This window comes from Hypanus sabinus, chromosome 7, assembly GCF_030144855.1.
Source record: "Hypanus sabinus isolate sHypSab1 chromosome 7, sHypSab1.hap1, whole genome shotgun sequence".
In the NCBI taxonomy this organism is placed as follows: Eukaryota; Metazoa; Chordata; class Chondrichthyes; order Myliobatiformes; family Dasyatidae; genus Hypanus; species Hypanus sabinus.
This window is the reverse complement of record NC_082712.1, coordinates 72831785-72856327: the sequence shown is the minus strand read 5'-3', so window position 1 is coordinate 72856327 and position 24543 is coordinate 72831785. Positions and strand designations below refer to the sequence as shown.

The window sequence follows — 24543 nt, the reverse complement described above, 5'->3', positions numbered from 1 at the left end:
TTCTACTTTCCATCTTATATGTCAATCCATGGCCTCCTCTACTGTTGCAATGCGACAACACTCAGGTTGGAGGAACAACACCTTATATTCTATCTGGGTTACCTCCAACCTGATGGCATGAACATTGATTTCTCAAACTTCCAGTAACCCAGAACCACTCCCCCTCACCATTCCCCATCCCCTTTTCCTTCTCTCAACTTATCTCCTTGCCTGCCCATCACCTCCCTCTGGAGCTCCTCCGTTTCTTTCTTCCATGGCCTTCTGTTCACTGCCATTGGATTCCCCCTTCTCCAGCCTTGTATCTGTTTCACCAATCAACTTCCCAGTTCATCACTCCATTCCTCCCCCTCCTGGTTTCACCTATCACCTTGTGTTTCTCTCTCCCCTCCCCAACTTTTAAATCTACTCATCTTTTTTACTCCAGTCCTGCCAAGGGTATCGGCCCGAAACGTCTACTGTGCCTTTTTCCCCCCATAGATGCTGCCTGGCCTGATGAGTTTCTCCAGCATTTTGTGTGTGTTGCTTGTGCCTCTTAAGATAATTATTACAGTTTTCTTAGAATCAAAATATGATACAGGATACCTTGATGCGCGTCTGTGTCACTCAAAAAAGAGCTGAATAACCTCGTGAACCTCCAGCACTGGGTACACAGTCCTGCAAGTGACGATTATTTAAGCGTACATTATGAATCGCGATGAAGGTTCATGTCTCTCCACTCCTTTCAGGCAGTGAGTTCACTGGGTGAAGGGATGGAAAAGATCCCCATCATCCTCTGGGTGAAAATATTTGTCTCATCTCCCCTCTGTACTCGATACCACTGCACATCCCATTCCTGCGACTAATAATTGTATGTACCTCCATGAAAATGGAGTCTCCACAACCTTACGGGATAAGATAATGCCAAAGACTCTGCATCCCCAGAGAAGAAACCCGCTCCCGTTTCCGACTAAAATTTCAGACTTCCATCGTCCGCTATCCGACTCGCCACCGAGAGTTGACGGCGCCCAGAGTCGGAGCTCACCCGGCGAGAGCCTCTGCTCGCGCCCGCCCGCCCGCCGGCCCGCCCGCCGGCCCGCCGCGCTCCGTCCCGCCGCGCTCCGTCCCGCCGCGCTCCGTCCCGCCCCCCGGTGGCGCGCTGCTTTGTGGGAGACCGGTCTACCCCGTTGCCTAGCGACGGAAAACAAACCGGAGCCGGGAAGGATTGGGAGCCGGTCGTGGGCTCCTGAAACCAGACTTCGGTAAGGCAAGCAGCGTGGGTAAACAGCACAGGCAGGAGGTTGAAGTGGTCCGGGGGTTAGCTGCTTCATTCTGTCGTTGCTGACGGAAACCTGGCTCCGGCCTGGACACTAAAACACACCTGCCGGGACGCTCTGTACGCAGAATAGCTCCGGTCTGGCCACATTCTGTCCACTTTAAGAAGCATTAGGGAAGCATTTGAATCAAAGATCAAGGACTAAATTATGGGATTAATATAGATGGGTGGTTCATGATTAGGATGGACCTAATGGCCTGTTTCTTTGGGTGACTCCCGAAATGACTGCTGGGCAGGTGCCCATGGTATCATGAAGAACACCTTTACTACCTCCTATCATTGCTAGACTTCCCCGTTTGTTTTGCCCATATCCTGTTAAAATTCTCTTCCATTCATGCTATCGTATGCCATTCTTACATACAGACTTGATATCCAAAGTATTCACAGCCATCCCCTATTGCTTTCGCAATTATAAACACGCCAGTCTTTCAAAGTGTTGTTGCGGATAATTTAATTTGCACCAGCCTCTGTTCAAGTACTACCTTTGTACCTTCTGGCCTTAATTGTGCCTGCTGGAGGAACTCAGCAGGCCAGCCAGCGTCTAGGAGAAGAGTACGGTCGACGCTTCGAGCCGAAATCCTTTGGCAGCACGGGGGGGGGGGGGGGGGAACGCTGAGTAGATTTAAGAGGTGGGGGGAGGGGAGAAAGAAATACAATGTGATAGGTGAAACAGGGAAGAGAAAGGATGAAGTAAAGTGCTGGGAAGTTGATTGGGGAAAGAGACAGAAGGCCATGGAAGAAAGAAAATAGGGAAGGAGCCCCAGGGGGATGAGATGGTTGGGCAAGGAGGTAAGGTGAGAGAGGGAAAAGCGGATGGGAAATGGTGAAGGGGGGGGGGCACATTACCGGAACTTAGAGAAAACAATGTTCATGCCATTAGGTTGAGGACTACCCAAAAGGAATGTAAGGTGTTGTTCCTCCAGCCTAAGTGTGACCTCATCACGGAGGAGGTCATGGATTAACATTTTGGAATGGGAAGTGGAATTAAAATGGCCAGTAGAAGATCCCACTTTTTTCTGGTGGATGGAGTGTAGGTGTTCGGTGAAATAGTCTCCCAATCAACGTCGGGTCTCACCAATATACAAGAGGCGGAACCTGACACGGTATATGAACCCAACAGACTCACAGGTGAAGTGTTGCTTCACCTGGAAGGACTATTTAGGGCTCTAAATGGTAGTGAGGGAGGAGGTGTAGGGGCAGGTGCAGTACTTGTTCTGCTTGCAAGAATAAGTACCAGGAGGGAGATCAGTTGGGAGGAATGAATAGACAAGGGAGCCATGTAGGGAGTGATGATCCCTGAAGAAAGTGGGGGGAGGGGGGGAGATGTGTTTAGTGGTGGGATCCCGTTGCAGGTGGCGTAAGTTTTGGAGACTTATGTCCTGGATGCAGAGGCTGGTGGGGTGGTTGGTAAGGACAAGAGGAACCCTATCCAGTGGTGTACCTAAGTTATGGCAGGTATGGCACATGCCCTGGGCGCCACTTGAAGGGGGGTGCCTCTGAGCAGTTTCTATTAATTGTTTCCTCGGACAGTGAAAAAAGAATTTTCTTCAGATCTATGATCTGTCTTTGATTATCATGGGTGAGAAGCACTAGGATGGCCTTATTTCAGAGCATTGTTTAAGAACACCATAAAATGTTTCTTCACAAAGAAGGAGGAAAGTGGAGCTGAAGGACAGAAGAAATGAAAGTTGGGGTTGGAGGAAGCCAAGAAGTCAAGGAAGTTCTTCATGGCCTTCTTTGAAAAGCCCAGAACAAGTAGTTTGACACGTTCCATGGAGTTGCCTGCACCTGCTTCAAGTTTGTTAGCACCTGAAGGTGGATCAAGTACAAATGCATCACAAGCGAAGGAGGAAGTCAAGTCAGATAAATTCGAATATGACAAGATTAAGAGTGAGGCTGCCACAGAGAACGTGGACATGACAGGAGGGGAAGACAATGGTGGTGGTGGTGATGTTGAGTTTATTGATGAGATTTTACCTGACGAGATTGAACCTGACAACACTGAACCTAGTGAACTGGATGGTGTCAAAGAGCCTCAAACTGTCATACCAGAAGTGATTGAACAGCATGACATTGGACTTCTGTAGTTCAACAAGGAAACTGGAAAAGCAATTGTGCCTGACGCATTGAAAACAGAAATAATAAAGCTGGGTTCAAAGCATTTCCAGATCAGTGAGGGGCCTTTCCAACTAACAAATAACCACTAAATGAACAAAACTTGGTTCAAGAGGAAATTGGGAAATGATCGTGATGAGGAAGTGACTCGCTCATGGCTGGTCTACTCCCCTTCTAAAAAGTCTGCATTTTGTATCTGTTATTTTCTCTATTCCCGGTCAGACCATCAATCCTCATTGGAGCAGGAAAGTGGATTCAACCAGTGGAAAGCGCCTGAAAGGATTAGTGTTCATGAAAATGTCAAGAATCATCGTGAATGCTTCACACAGTGGAAAGAAATGGAAAGAAATTTAGCTGGAAACTGGAAACAGAGGAGTTATTGACACAGTATTTCAGTCACAGATTGAGAAGGAAAAGCAGAAGTGGTGTAATATCTTGACGAGAATCCTTCACTGCATAAAATTCCTTGCGACTCAGAACCTGGCTTTGCGAGGACACTGAGTCACTTTAGCTAGACGATGACTCCAATGTGGGAAATTTCTTTGGTTTACTGAAACAACTGGCCATCTTTGACTCTAATAAAAGAACACCTCACTCATTTGGAAATTCATCCTGGATCCACATCTTCCACCGGGTGTCCAGAATGAATTCATCCACATGATGGCATCCACTGTTTTCCAGAGCTTACTGAGAAGCATTCATAAACCCAAGTACTATGGTCTTAATTTTGACTTGAGTCAACTCATGATCAGGCACACCGGGAGGAGATGTCAGAAGCAGTAAGGTATGTGGAAGTTGATTTTGAGAGGAAAGCTGTCTGTGTTAGAGAGTCCTTCCTTGGTTTTATCCAGATAAGCCAGAAGGATGCTGAGAGCTTGTTTGAAGACATCTTGAAACAGCTAGAGAAGGATCAAATGGAGCTACAAGATTGTTGGTCACAGTGCTATGACAACGCTACTGTGATGGTTGGACATAGAAGTGGTGGTCATCAAAGAATAAGTGAGAAAAACAATCTGGCAGTGTTCGCGAATTGTGACAATCACTCACTCAACTTGGGTGTACATGCAGCCAAGCAGGATACAATGATAGTCACGTTTTTTGGAACCATTGAAGCTCTCTACGTGTTTTTCTTTGGTTCAACACAGTGCTGGGAAAAACACTGTGCCTGTGGTTGTTAAGTCAGAGTCCAAAACCAGTTGGGGTGCAAGGACTGAAGCAGTGAAGCCCATCAACAAGTACCTTGAGGAGATACTTCAAGTTCTCCAGGACATGATAGACAATGAAAATGAGACCAGTGAAACATGAAGTGACACAAGGCAGCTATACAACCGCATGTTGAGTTATGATTTTCTGATTTTGCTAGGATTTTGGAACAAAGTACTCATTCACATTGACCATATTCAAAAGAGGCTACAGGATCCTAGCATGAAATTCCACAATGCTGCCCTGGATTTGAAAGCCCTCCAAGATAATTTTTATGATGAAAGATAACTGTTGGTAAGTGAGTCACTCGAAGAATGGGTCAGTCTCTGTCAAGAATGGAATATTGAAGTTGAAAGATATCAAAGACGAATGGCTGATGAGAACTTGAGAGGCACTGGGTTAACAGCTATAGAGGAAATGGAAAGAGTCATGAAGGGAACACTCGATCGTCTTCACAGAGAAATAGACGGAAGGTTCACTCGTTTGCATGGCACTGATGCCAAGTTTGGGTTCCTTCTCACTGTCAAGGGACTGTGTTCCATCGCTGACAGTAACAACCTAAAGAAGAAGTGCGAAAATTTGGGCACATTGTACAGCTCTGATGTTGATGGATAGCAGCTATATGAAGAAATTTTGGATTGCAGAATGTTGCTATCAAGGCGGGTCAACATGAAAATATCAAGACTTGAAGAGGTCTTATTTTATAGTTTATTTGTTGTTTATTGAATTTATTGTTCAGTATGAGATGAGATCGTCTTCCCCAATCTTTACATTGCTATTCAGATAATGCTAACCATCACAGTTTCCATCGCCAGCTGTAAGAGATCATTCAGCAAGTTAAAACTAATACTTTGGTATTTGAGAGCCTCCATAAGTCAAGGCAGACTCTGTGATCTTGTTCTGCTGAGTGTAGGTTGAGAAGAATCTGAAAAAATTGACTTTGATCACATCATAGACCAGTTTGCATCTCTGAAAGCAAGGAAGGTGCAGTTATAATTTTCATGCATTGCCATAATTTGTTAATTACAAGATTAATGAGCTTGACTTGTATTTTTGAGCTGATATTATGGTAAAGTTATCCAAAAGATGAGTGTCAGATGTTTGGACAGGGGCGCAATTTCAGAGTTTGCCATAGGCGCTATTTTCCATAGACATGCCCCTGACCCTATCCCGGGAATCTGGGGTAAAAGCAGACGTGTGTAAGTTGGAAGAGATATGGCTGAAGGCAGCATTGATGGTGTTGGAAGGGAAGCCCCTTTCTTTGAAAAAGGACATCACCTTCGTTCTAGAATAAAAAGCCTCCTTCTGAGAGCAAATGCGGCAGAGACAGAAGAATTGAGAAAAGGGATGGCATTTTTACAAATAACAGGGTGGAACAAGGTATAGTCCATGTAGCTGTAAAAGTCAGTGTGTTTATAATAGACATCAGTGGATATGCTGCCATCTCCGGAGATAGAGACAGTGAGATTGAGATAGGGGAGGAGGTGTCCGAAATGGACCAGGTAAATTTGATGGCAGGGTGTAAGCTGAAGGCAAAGTGAATGAAGTTGGCGAGTTCAGCACGGGTGTAGGAAGTAGCATCAATGCAATCATCGATATAGCATAGGAAAAGTGCAGGATGGTCGCCAGTGTAGACTTGGAACCTAGATTGTTCCACATAGCCGCCAACATCAGCCATTCATAACTGGGACCCATGCGAGTGCTCATGGCTACCCCTTTTGTTTGAAGCAAGTGGGAGACACCGAAGGAGAAATTATTTGGAGTGAGGACAAGTTCTGTTAGGCGGAGGAGAATGGCGCTGGAGGGGAACTGGTTGGGTCTGGTGTCCAGAAAGAAACGGAGAGCTTTGAGGCCTTCCTGGTGGTGGGGGGTGGGGTGAAGGTGTATAGAATTGGACATCTGTAGTTTAAATAAGAAAGGGGAGGAGCCAAAGCCTTAAATGCTTCTTGTTTAAACAGCAGCTGATTGATAAACTTCTCATCCTTTTCCAACAACTCTTTTTTTTCCCCCTTTATCTCTATGATCTCCATCAGCCCTAAATTCCTCTGAGATTCCAGGGGTCCTTCAGATCATTAGAATCAGAATCAGGTTTAATGTCGCCAGCATATGTCATGAAATTTGTTGTTTTGTGGCAACAGTACTTTGCAAAAACATAGTAATAAAACTATAAATTACAGTAAGATATATATATATATTAGTAGTGCAAAAAGAGAGGGAAAAGATATTGAGGGAGTCTTCAGAGATTCATTGTTTGTTTGGATATCTGATGGTGGAGGGGAAGAAGCTGTTTCTGAAATACTGATTGTGTGTCTTGTTAAACTTGCCAGAAAGAGTGATGCTATTTTCATCTGACTAACTAACCTCAATCTTACAGAGGTCAAATATAAACTCTTTCACCAGCATTAAGCTGTTACCTTCCACACCATCACAGACTGAGTGACAAATTATGTCCTTTCTGACTCAAACCTATCACTTATCACACTCATTTACTGGTCTTTAGATAAGATAAATATAAATTTTCTAAAATTAATTGTTGATGCAATTATTCTCTGAAATGATGAAATTATTCTCTGCTCCCAAAACTTAATTCTTGAGATTACAATTCACAATGAACCAAGCCATTCCTAATCTTAGTCTTCCATTGAATGATTTCTTTTCTATTATTTTCTTCACTAAGAACATAAACTTTCATATCATGACATCTGTTTTAGTCTATGCATAGACCACGTGCTACTGAAGCACTTATCTTTGTTCTTGTTTGTTACTGTTAGTCATTATAGTTTTAATTCTCTTCTTTCAAAATCCCTTCCACTTTTCTGTAAAAGTGATATTCCTACAAAGTCCTGCTTACCTGCACCATATATATCCTGTGCATATGAAAATGTCACAAAAATAGATTTTGCCCTCCAGGGGGGTCTTAAAGAATGTTAAAATGTGTCACAAATATAAAGAGGAGAGTTTGGAAGAAAAGTTAATGGGTCAGATTCTTTAATTCTGGCTGAATTGAATCAGAACATTTTCTCTTCTGGATTTTTTTAATTTCCAGATGCATATTTCCATTATTGTTGACTTATAATGTATGATATAAAGTCCACAATACTAAAAAAATATACAAATGGAAATAATAATAACCAGGATGGAATTACTAAACAACAGCATCATGCTTAGATATACTTCTTTTGAGTTTTAGCTGAGCATAGTCAACATCATACGGACCATGCCTTATTACACTATCAATGATGAAAAAGTACCCTGCTATGACTGAAAATCAGTAGTCAGGGGTGCCTAACGTAAGCAGCTAATAATCTCAGGAAAATAGAGAAGTAGCTAATTATCTAAGTTGATGTACAGCTGCAGATCTACCATGCTCCTGCAATGTACAACTGCATTCACTCAAAGGCCTTGCATTCAATATGGAAGTTTTGTTAAGAAATGACATTGGAGTGACCACCAATTGTGGTATCATTAGAATGGGTAATGACCAAGGGACTAGAATTGGAAGAGTGTAGATGTATTTGAGGATTATAGTTTTAAGGTAGTGAAAGCAAAAGGGTGATTTGAAAATAGGAATGAGGGTTTTAAGTGCTGAGGCATTGCTTATCCATGAACTAGCAAAGATTAGCAAGTATAAATTAATAACTGAATAGGTAGTAGTGTGGATAGGATTGAATAGGATATCACACTGTTCCCATTATTGCTGCTATGGATTGTAATGGTCTTCCTCATCCAGTACAGCGTTGAAAATATCCATGCTATCTCCTATCTTACTGTTGTCAGTTTGAAATTTCCTTATATTTTTCTAAAACTTTTTTCATTCAATAAAACTGAAATTTTCATCATAGAAAGCTAAAAATCTGATCTAATCAAACTTCACAAGTTCAAAGAAAAATTTATTATCAGAGTACATACATGTCACCACAAACAATTCTGAGATTCTTTTTCCTGCGGGAAATCTATAGAACAGTAACTGTAAACAGGATCAATGAACAACAACTGTGCAAATGCGAATATAAGTAAATAGCAATAAATAACAAGTATGAAATAACATGAAATGAAAGGCCATGAAATAACAAGATAAAGAGCACTTAAAGTAAGACCATTAGTTGTGGGAACACCAGAAATAGAATGAGTGTAGTTACCCCTTTTTGTTCAGGAGCCTGGTGGTTGAGGGGTAGTAACTGGTCTTGAACCTGGTGGTGTGAGTCCTGAGACACTTGTACCTTCTACCTGATAGCAGTAGTGAGAAAAGAACATGGCCTGGGTGGTGAGGATCTTTAATAATTGATGCTGCTTTTCTATGGCAATGTTTCATGCCGATGTGCTCAATGATTGGGAGGGCTTTGCCTGTGATGTACCAGGCCAAATCCACTGTCCCTTGTAGGATTTTCCACTCAAAGACATTGATGTTCCCATACCAGGCCATAATGCAGCCAGTCAACACGTTTTACACCAAACATCTTGATGCACCATCAATAAGTCTCGGAGACGTGAATCAAGGTAGGCTTTTATTGGCTGGAAGAAAGCACTGTCAGCAGCAAGAGACCACCACACAACATCCTGGAGACTGAGGGAGGAGCTGTGCCTCCAATTGCCTTTATACAGGGGTCTGTGGGAGGAGCCACAGGAGCAGTCAGCAGGGGGGGGGGGGGGCATGTCCAGACAGGTATACGTAGTTCACCGCACATCTACAAAAGTTTGCCAAGGTTTTAGATGACATACCAAATCTCCACAGACTCCCAAGGAAGTAGAGACACTGTGGTGCTTCCTTTGTGATTATTTTTATATGATGGGTCCAGGACAAGTCCTCTGAGATAATGGCATCCAGGAAAATAAAGTTACTGACCCTCTCCACCTCTGATCCTCTAAAGATTACTGGCTCATAGACCTCTTGTTTCCCTCTCCGGAAGTCTACAATCAATTCCTTGGTCTTATTCACATTGAGTAAGAGGTTGTGGCTATTATATCACTTGGCCAAATTTTCTATCTCCCTGCAATATGCTGATTCATCACCATCTTTGATATGGCGCATAAGTGGTGTTATCAGCAAACTTGTATATGGTGTTGGAGCTGTACTTAGCCAGTCATAAGTGTAGAACGAGTAGAGCAGGGGGCTAAGCACAGATCCCTATGGTGCTTCTGTTCTGATGGAGATTGTAGAGGAGATGATTTTGCCAGTCTGAACTGACTGGGGTCTGCAAGTGAGGAAATCCAGGATCCAATTGCAGAAGGGGGTATTGACGCCCAGGTCTTGAAATTTAATGATTAGTTTTGAGGGGATGATAGTACTAAATGCTGAGCTGTAATTGAAAAGGAGCATCTTGATATATGTAACCATTGTCTTTATAGACTTTTGGTGGTCTGAACTTCAATGATTCCATAAACATTCTTTCCTCTTCATTGGGAAGTGTCTTGATTCTTGTCAAACAACAGTGGAGTCCTTAAATTCAAATACCCATTAAAACAATTTGAAGATGTCTGCCACTTCTTATTACACATATCAAATGATCATGACAATAGAGACAGGAGGTTATTGCCATGCTGGGAAACATCCATTGCAGTTTCTTAAATTTAACACTGTAATTTCAATTTGTACACAATGTGAACCTATTACAAATGCAGTGGTTGTTTTATTGCTTTACATCTGCCTGTTTCTTCATCCAAGAGAAGATGTTACCTGTGTGAGAAAATCAGATTCCTAATTATGTTGAATACATTAAAATACTTAGTGTATTTTAATCAAAATCTCTTTTGAAAAAATCTTTTTATTTTCATTGACAAAGGAAATGAAGCATAGTAATCTTATAATTTTGTGATATTGCTTGTAATATTTCAAACTTATTTTCACAGTTCAAAATGTTAAATATTCCAAATACATCTGCATGTATGCCAAAAAATCTCAAAAGAAAAAGAAGAAGATTTGGGGATGAATTTACTGCTCCCAATACAGATATTGATCCTTCACAACTTCAAAAAAGACTAATATCAACAGCACCTAAACAGATGAGTCCAAATCCTCTTGCTTTGAAGTTTAGCCAGAAGACAAAGGCACAGGAGAAAAGAATTGCAAGAGAGCAGCCTGTCAAATTGCAACCATTGGTAGGTGTGAATATTCTATGTATTTTTCATGAATCCAAAAGCTATTACCTATAAATTAATTCATGTTACATGATAGCATTGATGTAAATCTAAATAATTTTAAACATCCTGTAACATGTTGCAGCAGTAAGAAGCTTTGTTTAGGCCATATTTGGAGTATTGTGCACTTATTTGGACCATAATATTATTTGAAGGATGTGAAGGCTTCACAGAGGGTGCAGAAGATGTTCTCCAGGATGCTGCCTGAATTGGAGTATATTAGCTATAAGGAGAGGTTGGACAAACGAGGATAATTTATGCAAGCCGAGGGGCAATCTGATAGAAGTATGTTACCTCATGAGAGGTATAGATAGAATAGCAAGTCAAAACCTTTACCCCGGGGTGGAAATGTCAAATACTAAAAGTCTTAAGATGAGAAGGATAAACTTTGAAGGAGATTTGTGATGCAAGTCTTTTACATTGAGCTGGCAGGTTCATATAAGTTGACACCATAATAATTGGTACAAGCAGATATGATAGAAATATTTAAGAGGCATTTATACAAACACATGAATTGGCAGGGAGTAGATGGATGTGAACCATTGTGCAGGAAGACGGGATTAGATTGACAAAATTGTTGGTGCTAATATTACATGCCAAAGGGCCCGTTCCTGTGCTGTACTGTTCTATGTTTTAAGTATTATAAAGAGAATGTGATGAGGTAATCAGCCAACATCATTGATGTGGTCTGGTCTGCTGATTATCAGATAGGAGCTGATCCAACATATTAATACCCTGGTTACTGGATCAGTCTTAGGAAGGGAGATAGAGCAGTCAGGGCCTATATTTTCTTGAGTACAGAAGAATGAAAGATAATTTCATCAGAACCAATTAAAACAGAAATAAATAGGCCAGTAGGGAAGATGATTTCCATAGCTGGGGATATCAGAACTCGGAATTGTAGTCAGAGAATAAAGAATTAAATATTCAGGACTGAGATTAGAAGACTTCCTTTACTTAAATGGCTGTGAACTTTTATAATTCTTCAAAATACTGAATTGTACAAATTCACAACCTTTCAAATAAAGAAATTTCTTCTTACATCAGTCCTAAATATTCAATTCCTTTTTCTGTGTCTTTGCTCTGTTTTTTTTTCCAGCCGTGAGAATAATCTTTATTTATTAACTAGTATCAAGCAAGTTTCACGCAGTTCAAATGACATGACCTGTCAGGTTTCTAAACTCTTGGGAGTATTTCTCCTTCAGCAAGGAAACAGTTCGATGAATCTTTGTTGGCTTCTTTTAATTATAACCTTTCTTTGTTTTTACAGTGTGCCTAAGACATTGTTTAAGAAACAAATCTCAAATGGCTGCCCTCATCTTACCTATGTTAAAATGGATTTTAAATGAATTTGAATATCAGTTGCCACGTATTATGTCCTAACTTCAAAACAAAATAGTGTGGATTTTAGAAATTTAAACTAAAAATGTACTAAAATTATTTAGCAGGCCAGGTGACATCAGTGGAAGCAGAAAGGGAGTCAATATTTCAGGATAATTAACATTAATTTCTGGTCCCAGTATTGGACTCCTGAACCAGCAAAAGTAGATTTGCTTCCATCTACCCTATTAGTCTCTCTTAATATCTCGAACACTTCAGTCCAATCACATCTTAAGTATCTAATTCCAGGGCATATCATCTTGGTTTATGCAAACTATTAATTTAACCTTTCGGAGTCCAAGTATGCTTTACGTATACTCCGTAGAATTGGATGACCAGTACTGCACACTCTACTCCTACTACAGCCAAAACAGCACTCTATATATTGATTGCATGACTTGTAGTCTAATTCTAAAGGTTTATAGGATGATATTACATTGGAATTGTTTGATTATTTTCTATATCTGTTTGTCATATTTTAATAAACAATGTACATGGGCCTCAAATCTACTTTTCAGCTTTTTCATCATTGAGACAGTATTGTGTTCTTTGTACTGTAAATCTCAGGTTGTTGTCTTCATCTTACCAAAGTTAAAATTAATTTACAATAGCTTTGTCTTTGTTGGTGTGTTCCTGGGTACACAAATATTCAAAGTAATGATGTATAGAGCAATATACCCATGGCCATGTTTGATCTCAGTCATACTGAGGCAAAATAACTTAGTCTGATTCTTGTTTAATGTAGGTCAACTAATAAACATCTAGCAAATGCATATGTGAATGTCTCATGATCGCGTCAGTTTGAAAATCATACAGTATCTCTTGAGCAGCCTCTTGCTGTGGGCCAATAGTCTGTGCTCTGCAAACATTACTATTTACATCCAAAACTGTCATTTTAATTTTACAAGTGATTACTTTTGTAGTTTACATTTGAACAGTTTTGTTTTAAGGACTGGCTCTCATTTGTTTTAATGCCTGCTATCCACATAATTTGCGAAAGATGCCTCATGTCTTACAATCTCTAACACAGTATAATATGGAGTTATCCACTTAAATATGAAAATAGAAATGTAGAGTATTAGTTAAACAGCGATAGGCTCGAAAATCTATCAAAAATAGAGGGATCTGGGTGTTTATTACAAGAGGTTTTGAATATAGGTGCAAGGATATCTTCCAAAAATGATATATGCTGTGAAAAGACCATATTTGGAGTATTATGCAGAGTATTTGATCTTCTTACCTGAAAAGGAATATTTGTCATTAAACAAATGAAGATTTACCAGACCCCTAGAATAGAACAATAGTCATTTTAAGATGATCATTAAAGTTATAGTGTCATATAGCTTAGAAACAGGACCTTTGGCCAAACTGGTCTATGCTGACTAAGATTTACATCTAAACTATACATTCACATTTGGCCCATATCTCTCTAAACTTTTCGTATCAATCCACCTATCACAATATCTTTTAAATGTTGTTAATGTATTTGCCGTAGCCACTTCCTCTGACAGTTCATTCCATATACTGACGGCTCTTGGTGACAATGTTGCTATTTGCATTCCTCTAATATCTCCCCCCTCTCATCTTAAACCTACATCCCCTAATCATGATTCTCCAACTCTGGGAAAAAGATTGTGCACATTCACTCTGTCTATGTACCTCATAATTTTATACACCTCTATAAAATTACCCACATTTGCTTTAATGAAAACAGTTTCAAATTGTTCATTCTCTCTCCATAAATCAGTTTCTTGAGCCTGGCAAAATCCTCACAAATCTCCTCCGCACTCTCTCTAGCCTAATGGCACCTTTCTAATAGAAGAATGAAACTGATCATAGTATTCCTTAATGCAACCTCACTTACTTGTACAACTACAACATAGCATGTCAACTTCTGTTTTTAGTGCCATTGTCAAACTTTTTTGACCATGTCTATCAAGGATGTTGATACGTTTGCAGATGGTATGGGAAAGTATTTAATTGGGGGGGGGGTGGAGGGGAATTATGACGCTATTAGGCAGGAACTTGAGAGCATAAATTGGAAACAGACCTACTCAAGGAAATACTCAACAGAAATGTCACACTTGCATGAGATTCTGGATAAGTTTGTCCCATTGAGGCAGGAGAAGGATCATAAGTTGAAGGAACTATGGTTGACAAGATGTGGAACATCTAGTCAAGAAGAAAAAAAGATGCTTAAAGTTTAGACAAGGGTTACAAACCAGGAAGGAGCTGAAGAATGGTCTTGGGAAAGCTAGAAAGGGATATGGGAAGGCCTTGATTAGTAAGATTAAGAAAAACTCCAAGGGATTCTACACATATGTGAAGAACAAGAGTTGTGGATAGTGTAGAAGTTGTTATAAATTACAAAAGGACATTGACAGGATGCAGAGCTGGGCTGAGGAATGGCAGGTGGAGCTGAACCCAGAAAAATTTGAAGTGATTCACTTCGGAAGGTTGAATTTGAAGGCTGACTGCAGGAGTAATGGCAGGATTCTTAACAGTATGGAGGAACAGAGGGATCCTCCAAAATTGCTGTCAAAGTTAACAGGGTTGTTAAGGTGGTGTATTCTGCATTGGCCTTCATTAGTCAGAGGCTGAATTCAAGAGCCATGAAGTAATGTTGAGTTCTTATAAAACCCTAGTTAGACTACACTTGTGTTCAGCTCAAGTCACCTCATTATAGGAAGGATGTGGAAGATTTAGGGAGTGTGCGGAGAAGATTAAGCAGTATGCTACCTGGATTAGAGAGCATATTTTATGAGGATATGGTTGAATGAGCTAGACATTTTCTCTCTGAAGGAGGATAAGAGGTGACTTGATAGAGGTGTACAAAACAATGAGAGGCATAGATAGATTTGATAGCCAAATACTTTTTCCACAGGGTGGAAATGTCTAATATGAGGGGCAATAATTTTATGGTGATTGGAGGAAAGTATAGTGAGGATGTCAGAGGTAAGTTTTATTATAAAGGATGGGTGAGGGCTTGGAACATGTGGTCAAGGATGATGATAGAGTCAGATACATTAAGGGCATTTAAGAAACTTTTAGATAAACATATGAAAAATAAAGGGCCAAGAAGGTTTAGGTTGATCTGAGAATAGGTTGAAGGCTTGGCATGACATCAAGGGCCAAAGGACCTGTGCTGTGCTATAATGTTCTATATTCTATTTGAGTGTCAACTGCAAATTTACTAATCACACCTGTACATTCTCATCCAAATCACTGATATAGATAACAAATAAACTGTCTGACACCCAGACCTGGGGATCACTGCTTGTCATGGGCCTTCAGTCTGAAAACAACCTTCCACCATCACTCTCTGCTTCCTAGGTCTTCCTGTATCCCATTTGATCTAACGTTCCAAACCAGAAAACCACGTGGAAACTTAACAGAGGGCTTACTGAAGTCCATATAGACTACATCTACTACCTTGCCCTCAACAATTCTCTTGATTACCCTCTTCAAGAGACTCAATTAAATTCATGAGATGTGATCTCTCATGGACAAAACTATGCTGACTGTCCCTAATCAACCTATCTTTCCAAATGTTTGTGTAACCTTTCCCTCAAAATCTCCTACATAATTTGCCTACCAGCAAAGTTAGGATTACAGTTCTCAAATTTTTATCTGCAGCATTTCTTAAATAAAGGCACAGAATCAGCCATTTACAAGTCTTCTGGCACTTCACCTGTTGCTAACAGGGATGCATATATCTCCGCAGAGCTCCTTCCGTTTCTTCTCTAGCTTTCCAGTGTTCTGAATAAACCTGATTGTCCTTGGAGATTTATCTACTTTCATATATTCTAAGACATACAGTACTTTTGCTGCTTTAATGCTGACTATCCCCAAGTTGCCCCCATTAACTATTTCAAGATCTGAAGTTTTCATGTCTTTCTCCATGGTAAAAATAGAAGAGAAATAACCTTTGATGACCTTCCTCATATCCTGTGGTTCCACTGAAAGATCTCCACTTTGGTCTTTGAGGAGCCCAATTCTTTCCCTCTTACACATTTTCCTCTAAATATACTTAAAATATCTTTGGATTCTCTGTAATATTCTCTGCCAAGTGATCTAATGCATCCTTTTAGCCCTTCTAGGAGATTCACTAGTGTTTAGAAAGATGAAAGAAGTTCTCATTGAAATATGCATTGAAAAAAGTTCTTCACTCAAAAGGTTATGTGCCTATGGAATTTTCTGCTACAGAAGACAGTAAAGTAATTGAATATACTGTATTTAAGAAGTTAGATACACAGACACAAAAAAACATACTGGGATATGGGGCAAAAACTGAAAATTTTCAGCAGGGCAAAGGACAACTGATTGTACTGAGGAGCAAAACAGGCCCAAATGACCATCTTTAATTCCATTTTTCTATAGCAATTAAAAATCTTGAAGTAATAACACATGGAAAAACAAAATGGTTTTCCAAAACAGTGCAAATGTCACATTAATCTTGAAAAGTTAATTTCATTGAATTGCATTGTTTTATAAACAAGCAGTGAATGTTGTAAATTTAAGATCAGTGATAGTTAGATCAGAAATCTAGATTCTTATTGTAAAGGAACTATAATTAATAGGTTGGAAACACAAGCAACTGCAGATACTACAAACTGGAACAAAAAATAGGGTGTTGTATGAAGCTGTTAGGTCAGGCAGCATCTGTGGAAGGAAATGAAGAGTTAACATTTCAGGTAGAGACCCTTTATCTGCTCTGAAATATTAAGGGGTAATAGCCAGAATAAAAGGTGGATGGAAGGGCTGGAGTAAGAGCTATGGAGAAAGGGAAAGTAGGAATAAGCAACATAAGCTAGGAGGTGATAGTAGAGGTGACAAAGGGTTGGAGATGATTGAATCTGACAGGAGGGAAAGACATAGCATGAAATCAAATGATGGAGATGAGAACAGTGAAGGATGGGAACCTGTGACAGGAGTATGTGGGTGATTGAATAGGTGGTGGAAGAAAAGTAACAGGGTTATGAAACCTATGGTGAGAGCCAGGAGAAATGAATAGAATAGGAGGAGAGAGAAGAGGAACATAGATGATGCAGTTTACCTGAAGTTGGAGAACTTTATTCTCATGACCTTGAATTGTAGGCAGAATATGAAGTGTTGTTCAAAGTGCATTTATTGTCAAAGTATGTATGCAGCATACAGCTCCGAGATTCTTCTTCGTCCACAGTCATGAAGTAAAGAAAAACAATCAAAGGTGTGCAAAGTGAAGCATAAACTGCCCCCCCATGCACCAAAAAAAAATCACATGAAAAGCAACAAAAAAAAAACAGCAAAAAAAAAAACACAGAATATAAAACAGAAAAATAGAGTCCAGGCCTATTCAGTTCAACTTCTGTTGCTTATTTTGCAGACTGCCCCGATTCAAAAATTGCCCAAAATAGTAACAAAAGAAAACAGGAGTGACCAGAAAACAGAAACACATCATAATGTGAATTACAGAGTCCAATCCACAGAGCACATTGAATAAATTATGCTGCAGTACCATCCTCTGACAGCACAGAGGGAGAGAGGACTCATTCATATGCAGGGATCTTCCTTCAGGAGCATCGAGTGAACAAGAGAGACCATCATACGCAGACACCTTCTTCTGGTAGCAGTGAGCAAGAGGCTGGTAGACAGCACAGAACACCCACTTGTCTTCTGCACTCGCCTCAATGATTTCAATTTTCCTCTGTGCTTTAATCAGCAAGAAATGGAGACAATCATGGGCTTGCACCTCATTTCCAGTCTACTTGGCCTCGAGGCCTCATGCTTCACTCAAAGCCTCACAGAACTCTCTGAGGAAACAAAACACCAGATCACTCAATCAACCCAAAAACACGCTACCAAAATGTATAGTCTCTATACAAAATGTTCACCCCCTTGGAAGTTTTCATTTTTTATTGAATACAGTGGATTTAATTTGGCTTTTTTTTTGGACACTGATCAACAGAAAATATTCTTGTGTCAAAGTGAAAACAAATTTCTACAAATTGGCCTAAATTTGTTACAATTATTAAAACAAAATCACTAATTGTATAATTACTCACCCCCTTCAAGTCAGTATTTAGCAGAACCACCTTTGGCAGCATTTACAGTGTTAAGTCTGTACGCTGCAATTTTTCCCCACTCTTCTTTTACAAAACTGCTCAATCTCTGTCAGATTGCATAGGGATTGTGAATGAACAGCCCTCTTCAAGTCCAGCCACAAATTCTCAGTTGGATTGAAGTCTAGACTCTGACTTAGCCACTCCAGGACATTAACTTTGTTGTTTTTAAAGCATTCCCATGTAGCATTGGCTTTATGCCTGGGGTCATTGTCTTGCTGGAATACAAACCTTCTCCCACATCACAGTTCTCTTGCAGACTGCATCAGGTTTTCCCCCAGGATTTCCCTGTATTTTGCTGCATTCATTTTACCCTCTACCTTCACAATCCTTACAGGGCCTGCTGCAGTGAGGCATTCCCACATTATGATGCAGTTGCCACCATGCTTCACGGTATGGATGGTGTGTTTTTGATGATGTACAGTTTTTGTCTGATGGCCAAATGCTCAATTTTGGTTTCATCACACCATAGAACCTTCTTCCAGCTGACTTCAGAGTCTCCCACATGCCATCTGGCAAATTCTAGCCAAGATTTCATGTGTGTTTATTTTTCCCCAAAACTAGCTTTTTCTTTGCCACTCCCCCATAAAGCTGCAATTGGTGAAGTACCTGGGCAACTGTTGTTGTATGTGCCGTCTCTCCCATCTCAGCCACTGAAGCTCCAGAGTTGTCACAGGTCTTTTGATGGCCTCTGTCACTAGTTCCCTTCTTGTACGCTCACTCAGTTTTGAAGGACAGCCTGCTAAAGGCAGATTTTCAACTGTGCCCTATTCTTTCCATTTCTTCATGGTTGACTTAACTGTACTGCAGTTAATATTCAGCGACTTGTAAATTTTCTTGTATCCATCTCCTGACCTGTGCTTTTCAATAACCTTTTCATGGAGTTGCTTGGAGTGTTCTTTTGTCTCCATGGTGTAGTTTTTTGCCAAAATGCTGATTCACCAGCATTTGGACCTTCCAGATGCATGTGTATTTTTACTACAATCAATTGAAGCACCTTGACTGCACACAGGTGATCTCCATTTAACTAGTTATGTTGTCTTATAAAACTAATTGACTGCACCAGTGATGATTTGGTGTGTCATATTAAAGGGGGGAAAATTATGCAATTAATTATTTTGTGTTTTGTATTTGCAATTAATTTAGATCACTTTGTAGAGATCTGCTTTCACTTTGACACCACAGTATTCGTCTGTTGATCAGTGTCAAAAAAGCCAAATTAAATCCATTATAATTCAATGCTATAAAAGTGTAAAAACAAGAAAACTTCATGGGGGGTGTGGGTTCAGTACTTTTATAGGCACTGTAGATAACAGATGCTGAACAGTAGATCACAGACTCCAACAGTAGTAGAACCATATTTGAATGAAGTAAAAGTATTTTTGTGAACTGTCTGGAGGATATTACCCTTGGTCACATTGTTCGGTGGCAGCATTTTTTTCTGGCTTGGCCTTTGTCCTTGGCCTCATCCAGGCAATGGAGCAGACTGATAAGAGACATCTCAATTGTGGAATGGGAACAAGATTAAGATGGCTAGTTATTAACATGTTGCTTGCCAGAATTTTGGCAGTTAATAAGCATGGTATTCGACCATTGATATATATGATTGAAGCTATTGATCTCAGTGGCTACTATGTAATGTCACTGTTTCATTGTTAAATCTGCGCAAATGAACTTACATTAAAAGAAAATTATTCTAACACAACTGTTGTGTAATTGCAGCCTATATTGAAGAACTTTCAAGATTCCAGTCAACCAGAGTACATCTATGCAAAAAATAGAGAGCAGTTGATAAAAGAAGGATGGCGACCTCCAAGTGCACCAACAACAGGTTCACTACCTACTATCGATTCAGTCAAACCTTTCCAACGGCTGCCAGAACTCCAACCTGACGTGCCTAAGAAACAGGTTTGATCAACTTTGTACAAGTATACACTTTCATTCTATTTTTAATTGTCATTTAAGCTCCTTTTCATGTACTTTGCCTTAATATCTCCACAAATAAGTGTACAGATAACCTCTTATAAAGCTGAAAGACATTTGCATGATTTATTTCCAGTTGCTGCTTAAGACATGCATATATTACAACCCCTTCCAATTTTGGGCCATACCTTTGGAAAAATAAAATCTACCTTTCACACTTACCAACTTTGCAAAGCTTACCGTGGTAGATCAGTACTCAGTTTACTGCAATCCATAGTTTAATGCTTTCAACTGCTGAGCATCTACTTATAACTTGAAGCTGATTAAAGAAAAATAATTATATTTTATTAAACAATTTATGGGCCTTCAGAAATGTACTTTCCTGTTCTTTTCATAGACATTTCTTTTCTTCAGAATATGTAAGAAATTAATCCCTGGAAGATGAAAGCAAGAAAATTGAAATATGTTGTATTATTAAAAATATAAGAGATAAGATAAATTCATTCCATAATAAATTATTAAGAATATTTTTGAAAGAAGTATATGTGGTACATTAATTGGCCTATTTAAATTAATAGCATCTGGGAGAAATTGATGGAAATGTAGAGAGAATAAAAATAAGAATAAAACAATAAACATGAGAAATTCTGGAGATGCTGGAAATCCAAGCACACACACAAGATGCTGGAGGAACTCAACAAGTCAGGCAGCATCAGTAGAAAGAGTAAACAGTTGACATTTTGGGCCGAGTAGGATTGGAGCAAAATTAGTGTAAATGGGCACTTGATAGTTAGCAGGAACTCAGTTGTCCAAAGAGCCTATGCGCTGCAAGGCTCTTGAATGTGTATGTCAGTGTTTGTAGACATAACCAAATGTAACCATATAAATGTAACCTTTTTGCATCCATGCATTACAATAGAACAGTTTAAAATACTTCAGACTAAACCGGAAGCGAATTCTCATTGTGGAGTAGACTGAAATTCCTGATTGCGAATTATAATAATTACAGGAATATTAGTCTGGCAAATTGTACAGACTATACAATTCAAATGTGCAGGAAAAATAATGTTAAAAGCAACTGACAGGAAGTTTACTTCTAAGTAAAAAGTCTCAGAAGGTTTGACATGTGAAATTAATTTCGTCTGTTAGGAGTGCTCAACAGTCCAATACAAGTGAATTCAGTCCTCTGAATCAATTTCTTTGGAAGGCAAGGCATGAGTTAGTCTCAACAAAAAAATTGATTTTTTTTTTGCAGAGGCGTCTTTTAGTGAAACTCTTAAAAATGCTTATTAAGTTATAGGGAATTTCTTTTATTCTCAAAATTCTCAAAATTATTTAATGTATGATTTCTAGAAAGTCAAAGGAGGTAGTTGCTGTTATATTCTGTTTGTTATTGAATGGTGCTATTTTAATTTTAAACCAATTGTTTATATTATTCAGATTGATATGAACATATGTAAACTACCAACCCCACCATCACCTTCACTTGCTCTGTGTAGAACAAGTTCATGCATGAGAATGATTTCACCACCAGAACTGACATATATGACAGCAGAAGATGTCATCAAGGAGAACATTCAAGATCCATTAAAAATTGTTTCAATTATTCGAAAAAATAAGCATCTGGGATTTTTATACATGAGCTATAATGCTCCTAAAAACTCAATTAAATATGATTTTTATAATTTGAGGTACAGTCTTTAATTTTTGGCATGGTTAATGTTTTACTTAAAATGACTAAATCTGTCAAATGCTAATTCTTGATATCACCTTTCCAATTGCATGAAGTTGTAAAAAAATCTCATTTCCTAGTACTTTAACTTAATAGCAATCTCTTCTCAAGTAAGAGTGTTTTGAAGGTACAGTAAGTGCCCAAAAAAGACATGAGTATTTGATGTGAGTTGATTCTTCAATGCAACTGGAATGAGTGCTATGTTGTTGAAATGTTGGAATTTAAATAAGACATTTGACTGGAAACACCCATTTTATGCATTAATGATCCCACATTCTGGTTCAGCATCAGCAGAAGAAATTAGGAGGGAGAACCACTCATGATCCTTTTTTATGTTCTTTTGCTTGGCATCTTGCTAGCAACAAGCCTTTGTTTAAAAATTGTAGTCAGAAAGATGATAATCAAGTGTCAGTCTAGATTTTTAAACAGTGGCATGCTCAACACTTATGTCTCATTCTTAATGTAACCCTTAAAATGAGTGGCTTATTAGACCATTTTGGAAATCTGGTCAGAATCGACTACTAAGTGGGATAGGTTTCTTTCCCTAACGATCGTTGCTGAATCAGATGAGATTTACAACAATTTCATAGTGTCATAGTCACCATTACTAACAGCTTTTATGAATTTATTTAATAAACTATTTCTCAGCTATCTTGGTGAGATTTGCGTATGTTTCAGGATTTTTTTTGTCCTGTAACGGAATCCCTCTGGCACTTAAAACCTTTGAACCCACAGTACCTAAACAATTTTGAAACATTTCTGGAGACAATAAGAAGATAATGTTATTTTTACTTTTCCATAACTGACTCATTACATTTCTGTGTATCTCATAATCTAGCAGTCAATTATGTGCCCTGCATGTGTTTTTTTTTGTGTCTGAATAGCAAAGCTTTGAGTAGAAACAGTTGAAAACCTGCCAGGATAGAGAAAAGTTCATGATTTGCACTCTCGAACAGATGGATTATAGTAATTTCCATCTTAATTTGAGGATTATGGTAGGCTCAAAGGAACAATAGTACAAAACTGTTGCTTAATCCATGATAATCTTTACTGTTACAAGCAATAACACCAGGCATCTCTGCACTGATTATAAACTGAGTCTTAATTAAAAAGGCAGGAAATTAATATTTCTAACTTGGGAGTGTCGAACCCCCAAATTCCACAGGCACTTTATTAGTAAATTTGATGCAAGGATATGATGTGCCTTGGACATGGCCTGAATATAGGTAAGGAATATTTTTAAATGGCAGGGTGAATACTTGCAGTATTTTAAAAGGCATTTCAGTCACTTTATCATGACACCATCTCAATTATCAATATGATACAATATGTGGCATAACACCTTTGTCTGCACAGTAGAGAATATCATCTAAGTTAAAATAAGAAATGTCTAAGAAAATCTATTAATAATCAAATAAATGTGTACGTGAATCCAAACGGTGAAATTAAAATAAATAACTATTTCAGTTAGGTTTTGCTTAGGATGCTTTATTTATCGAGCATTCACTTCGTCCTTCATTGACTAATATAGACATTAAATTTATGCTGTATTACCATAAAGATGGTCCAATAATAAAATGGCTGAAATAGCTGTAGAAGTGCAGAATAAAGTATTAATGGTAAGACTCTTGGCAGTGTGGAGGATCAGAGGGTCTTGGGGTCCGAGTCCATAGGACGCTCAAAGCAGCTGTGCAGGTTGACTCTGTGGTTAAGAAGGTGTATGGTGTATTGGCCTTCATCAATTGTGGAATTGAATTTAGGAGCCGAGAGGTAATGTTGCAGCTATATAGGACCCTGATCAGACCCCACTTGGAGTATTGTGCTCAGTTGTGGTTGCCTCACTACAGGAAGGATGTGGAAGCCATAGAAAGGGTATTTACAAGGAGATTTACAATGATGTTGCCTGGATTGGAGAGCACGCCTTATGAGAATAGATCGAGTGAACTTGGTCTTTTCTCCTTGGAGCGAAGGAGGATGAGAGGTGACCTGATAGAGGTGTACAAGATGATGAGAGGCATTGCTCCTGTGGATAGTCAAAGGCTTTTTCCCAGGGCTGAAATGGTTGCCACAAGAGGACACAGGTTTAAGATGTTGGGAAGTAGGTACAGAGGAGATGTCAGGGGTATGTTTTTTACTCAGAGAGTGGTGAGTGCGTGGAATGGGCTGTCGGCAACGGCGGTGGTGGTGGATACGATAGGGTCTTTTAAGAAGCTTTTATCTAGGAACATGGAACTTAGTAAAATAGAGGGCTACAGGTAAACCTAGTAATTTCTAAGGTAGGGATGTGGTCAGCAGAACTTTGTAGGTCGAAGGGCCTATATTGTGCTGTAGGTTTTCTATGTTTCTAAGTGCTGCAAGTACTCAGTAGGTTATGTAATAATCAATAGATTCTGGCATGGTTCTGGATGACTGGAAGATTGCAAATGTCAGTGCACTCTACAAGAAGGGAGAGAGGCATTAGAAAGAAAATTAAAGGCCAGTTAGTCTGACCTCAGTGGTTAGGAAATTGTTGGAGTCAATTATTAAGGATGTGGTTTCAGGGTACTTGGAGGCACATGATAAAATATGCCAAAGTCAGCATGGTTACCTTAAAGGAAAATCTTAACCATATAACAATTACAGTATGGAAACAGGGCATCTCG

The 24543-nt window shown here is 39.3% G+C and overlaps 1 protein-coding gene across 1 annotated transcript in view; it reads left to right on the top strand.

Moving 5' to 3' along the window:
• The first annotated feature begins 1159 nt into the window (after nucleotides 1-1159).
• dnah6 (dynein, axonemal, heavy chain 6) overlaps nucleotides 1160-24543 on the top strand; it is a 351317-nt gene continuing 327933 nt past the window's right edge. Inside the window, exons 1-4 of the mRNA XM_059974878.1 lie at nucleotides 1160-1238; nucleotides 10478-10726; nucleotides 19969-20154; nucleotides 21610-21860. Of these exons, the coding sequence (XP_059830861.1) occupies nucleotides 10484-10726; nucleotides 19969-20154; nucleotides 21610-21860 (680 nt within the window). The 5' untranslated portion in view covers nucleotides 1160-1238; nucleotides 10478-10483. The remainder of the gene's footprint in view (nucleotides 1239-10477; nucleotides 10727-19968; nucleotides 20155-21609; nucleotides 21861-24543) is intronic.